Here is a 5,316-nt window from a genome sequence, read left to right on the forward strand (position 1 = left end):
TTCCTTTAGTTCTCTCTAGAGGGGAATGAGAGAATACCTTAGTTTCTGAAAAGTGTTATGTTGAGGTTAGTTGGAGGAGGCTTATCCTTATGCCTTATAAGCCCTTATGGATGAGTGGATAGTGTTATCCTATCCTGGATAACACTATTCTTATCCTACCTTATTCTCCTCCACCTATACACTTGAAAACCTGTTGCTCTACAAATGGGGACCATAACCCATAAAAGTAACCCCGTAGTGGTTACTACTTTAGTTGCAATAATTCTGATTCAGTCCCTTCATCAAATCAGAAATTGCCTGAAGGTATCTACACTTATTATTATTTCATGACACATATGCCCTTAGCCACCAAATTAATTACTTAAGATCATTTTATATTTTGGCTAATTACATAATGGCCATAACACAATTATAGAATTATATTTGTGACCCATAAATTGTCAGAAATTCCAACAATAGAAAGCCAAGATGCATGAAAAGGGAAAGACAAACATGATCAGGTACTTTTGCAAAAAAATTAACATCAACATGACACAATTTTTTTTAAGGCATGGGACAATATTTTTAATGACAAAGGTAGATGCTATAGATTTATTTAGGGCTGTAAGAAATAGAGTACAACATTATTTGAAAACAATTTATTTATTGATAAGCATACTCATGCAGAAAAGCTTGAGTGCTCACATCTTTGTCTACACGTGTTTGAGACTATTGTTAAAATAGTTATTTTTTTTGTTAAGTGAAAATTTTATTAAAAAGAACAAAAATTACAAATAGGAAAAAATAAATATACAATTCTCGAAAATGAGATGATAAAAATATTACATGGTTCAAAAGAGATCCACTAAAATCCAATCTAACAAAACAACAATAATAATAGCACTCCAAGTATAAAATTGAATTAGAGATCTACTAAAACCAAAATATAATTGCACCTTTATATTTACCTTTAATCCAAAATGATGATTTTTGTTTACCTTTGTGTTAACTTATGTGAAGGGTATGGAGTTAAACTAAGGCGATTTGCAAATTCGTTAATTAATTGTAATGATATCATTCATCATATCATACTTAGTGACTTAAATCTATGAAAACAATCAACACGTATTTATACATGTTAATCTCTGAGGCAAGTGTACATTAGAAAAATAAGATAATTAGTTCTCCAATCCATAATTTTCCACTACAATTTACTCTTTTAAATTCATTATTGTCATGTTAGGATAAAGTATTAACCCCTACAAGAATTTAAAGTGAGATTAACTATTGTCTAGTAAAAACACACCATTTGTGCAAGAGTGGGCCAATCATAAGATCGCTAAAACAATGGCTTTAGATCTCAAATATGGTCCGTTCGTAAATAATAGACTTCAAACTATTTGTATTAATAATGTTATTGTTTTAAGACTAGTTGACTACATATTTTTCTTATAACATAATAATTATAAGACTATTTAAGTAGGGTAAATAGATTTTTTGTAATCTAAGACTTTATTATCTCATGAATCCTATTTTTTCCTATAAAAAATACAATGGAGAAACTTTAATAATTATTGATGAATTGATTGTAATTAAAATTGGTGATTCGCTTTGTCTAAATGCATGACATCTTCAAAAGGGCGGTTTACTGTATTATACTATAGTGAAATTTGAGAATAGTATATATATATGTAGCCCCATCTTTATAAGGGAATAGGTTATTTCTATGACATTAAGTATTTGGATGTGTCTTAATGTAATAATAAAGTTGTTTGTCTTATAATTTACAAGTAAAAAATTCTATGAATAAATTCTTCAGTTACAAGGATATGATAGTATGTACTTATCATCCTCAAAACCTATTAAATAGAAATCCCATACATTAGGCTATCAAATTTATTAAATAAAACTAATTAAAATAATTTAATTAATAAATTTTGACACAAAAAGGAGAATATAAAATTCTAAGTAATAAACAAATTTTAAATTTCTTTTTGTATTATGTACATATACCGAAGGTTCATCCTATTAGGAAGTAAGTACAGCTGGCTCACCTCATTCTTTTAATTAGTTTTGAAATGATACATTAATATTATATCAGAATGAAATAATAACTTATTTTATGTTGTTATTGACTAAAATATATCACTTCGTCATCGATCAAATGTAAGTCTTTCGCCTCATATAATATATTTTTATAAATGAGACATGTTGGAAGTAATTCTCACATCTCCTCCCTCATTTTACTAGGCACTATTCAAATAGTTATTGGATTATTTCCTTTATTGCTTATTGATTTTGAAATATCCCATTAATACATCGACCAAAACCTTCCCAATTTATCTCTCTCTTCAAAATTGACTTTATTTTACCATGTTCACAAGAGGGAGGTCGATCAATTATGTTCCATCAACTTGTGAATCTCTTGTAGTAGCCACAAGTTTCAATGAATGTTATACTCACTTTTAGAAATCTCCATTTTCCAAGTGAATCCATCATAACAAGTCCTTTAGACTTCAGATGTTGTTATTATTGAGTTGAGAACCCAACTCAAAGGGTAGTACTATCTAAGGGGCAACTCCAATGCCCTTATCATGAGGCTCAATTAAAAGCCGAACATGTGGGATATGAGCTTAAAGATTGTCTTAGGGTGACTTCGGGTCATCTAATTTGGGATTTTGCTTAAACTTGAAGAACAAGATAGCACCATGATACTCCCTACACTCGAGTTGTTAGATAATGAACTCTCATATAAATAGGGTGCAGCAGACACATGATTTGGGAGGACTCTAGTAATGGTTTTGATGAAGAGTTAGATGATGTATATGCCTTGTCTCGTCTTATGAAGACTCTTTCTGCATCTAGTATAGGTAAAACATACTCATTTCCGTTAGACCTAATTAACTCATGGAAATTATACAAGCCATGACACTAAAACACTAGAAAACCTTCATGTCATTGACACACAAAGTAAATACATCATTACGTATGGAGATCACTTGTCTTCAATTGTATCCCATTTTATGTCACAAGTCAATCATATATTAACACGTGGATAAAATAAAAATTTAAAAGCAAAAGGTAATAAGATGAAGCAATCTTATTGTTTTAAGACATGAAATGAAATATTATTTGAGACATGTGATATGTTTGGACTTGTGATCTCCATCTCCCTCTCTGCAACACTTGGCAACCAAAATTCTTCTAAAACTGCAAATGGATATCTTAAAAAGAATTAAAAAGGGATTTTAAAAAAGAATTAAAAAGGAAAAATACACAACTGTATGAAACCTTTTATCGTAAAAATAACAATACCCTGTGTGAAATGAAAGCAAAACAATTATCTCGCCATATTTTTATACTATCCACTCATTCACTGATTAACTAAAACATAATCTAATAAATTGTACAAAATAAGAATAAAATGTATAAAAGCAATTATCTCACCACCTCTATCCACCTAACTTAAAAGCCAAGTTCACATATCATTTTCCTTTCCAGAAAATAGCCGGTCCGATGATCGTTCTCCCACGTCATCTTTATTAAACTCAGTAACCTTCTTTGATATGTTGGAACCCGCTCTACTCATCCAACGAAACATTCTCCGATCCGACTGGTCCAACCGCTCGAGATTGTTCCTCCCACAGCCACTGCCAACACTTCGTGTCCTATAACCCCTCCTCTCACTACTCTCGGGTGTGAAAGCTACGCCTAAACTCTTCGTGCGGCTAAGCGTTGACGTCACCAATTGATTCCTCACCTCCTCCGGCAACCTCAACGTGAACCTCTCCAAATTCTCACCGCGTTGAACCAGCGAGTGAGAGCGTGGAAGCAAATTCGTGAATCTAAACCCAGTTGACCTTGATCTACGTGGACGGTTCTGATTAACCGAATTGTTATTACTCAACTTCGGAGACTCCTTCATCACTGTACCTTGTCTTCCACTGAATTCATCAACGTGGACCGGGTCCGGTTCCGGGTCGGTTTGATCCGGAAGTTGAATCGTCATAAAGGGAACAACTTCGCTTGGTGTGGAAACAAGGTTGGCGCGACAAACAGGGCATGTGGAGTGATTAACTAACCAAGCATCGATGCATTCAGCGTGAAACACGTGGTTACAAACTGGGATCAAACGCAGTTTTTCATCGTCTTGAAACTCGTTTAAGCACACGGCGCATTCTAGCGTGGCCATTCCTATCTTGAGGCTCTTCACGGTGGAGTATATGAAGGTTGGGAAGGTTTCAATTATCTCCCGGTCTAGGCCACGTGGCCGGTGGTTACTTCCGATAATTGGGATCGAAAGGTCGTGTCTTCCTCTCATTCTTCGCTCTGTGCACTGGCGAGTGTAGACAGAAACGAAACCCAATAGTACGAACACAACGACCAGGATCACGAGGGCCATGACCATAGATTTATTGAACTGGACATTGGAAATAGTATTGTCAGGTGGAGGAGGTGTCAGTGTGTTTGGTAACTGTGCGGTTGCCGGCGGTGGAAACTGTATAAGAATAAAAAGTAGTAATAGTAGAGGAAGAACATGATGAAGATTGAAGTGGAGGTTGAGTGGTAGTGTGGTAATGGAAGGAATGGGAGAAGAGTCTGTGTGAGTGGACATAGCTGAAGATTTGAATTGGATCATATCAGAGTTCAGGTGGGTTTGTTTGCTGTGTAAACAAGCAAAGAATTTTGGTGGTTCTATCGTTGATGATTAAGAGTAGGTGGCCACTGATTGCTCTCATGTTCTTTTTTCATAATATTAATGATGATTTGGTTGTTAAGTGAAGCAAGGTATGAGCAAAAGATATGCACAAACAATTACATAAGGCACCACACTTCGGCGCTTTTTTTTAATGGGGTGGCCGTGGGGACAACTTGTGAATTAAGAGAGAGAAAAACGGTGACAGATGGAGTTCTTAAATTCTTATTCACTTGTTTGAATAGGTTTATAACTTTATATGATTTTTTCTCCTCTTTAGATCTAAATAAGTAAATATCATATATTTATTTAGATTAATAATAATCTATATATAAAATAGTGAATCATATTCTTACTCATATTTTCTTATATAACTAACAAGATGTCGTTTTAGTGGTATAAGACTTCACTAAATTTCAATATAATAATGATTTAATTTATTTAAGTGACATTTATTTGAATGAGCAACCACGAACTTCGAAATAAATAGTTCATTGCATATAAATTGGAGATACACTACGAAAAAAAATATTCACATTTAAAAATATGTATAGATATCCAAAACATTCTCTTAGTTTTCACTTAATATATAAATCACTAATGTATTTAACAATTGTATTTAACTTTTCAATAGTTTGTCA

General features: G+C 33.3%; 1 protein-coding gene across 1 annotated transcript; it reads right to left on the reverse strand.

Moving 5' to 3' along the window:
* Window positions 3,285-4,876, reverse strand: LOC109336070 (RING-H2 finger protein ATL11-like). Its single transcript, XM_019572432.1, has one exon. The coding sequence runs from the start codon at window positions 4,616-4,618 to the stop codon at window positions 3,458-3,460; it is 1,161 nt and encodes a 386-aa protein (XP_019427977.1). The 5' UTR covers window positions 4,619-4,876; the 3' UTR covers window positions 3,285-3,457.

This window comes from Lupinus angustifolius, chromosome LG02, assembly GCF_001865875.1.
Source record: "Lupinus angustifolius cultivar Tanjil chromosome LG02, LupAngTanjil_v1.0, whole genome shotgun sequence".
Lineage (NCBI taxonomy): Eukaryota > Viridiplantae > Streptophyta > Magnoliopsida > Fabales > Fabaceae > Lupinus > Lupinus angustifolius.

Coding starts and splice junctions, on each gene's coding strand:
- LOC109336070 (XM_019572432.1), bottom strand. CDS start 4,618: ATGATCCAATTCAAATCTTCAGCTATGTCCACTCACACAGACTCTTCT.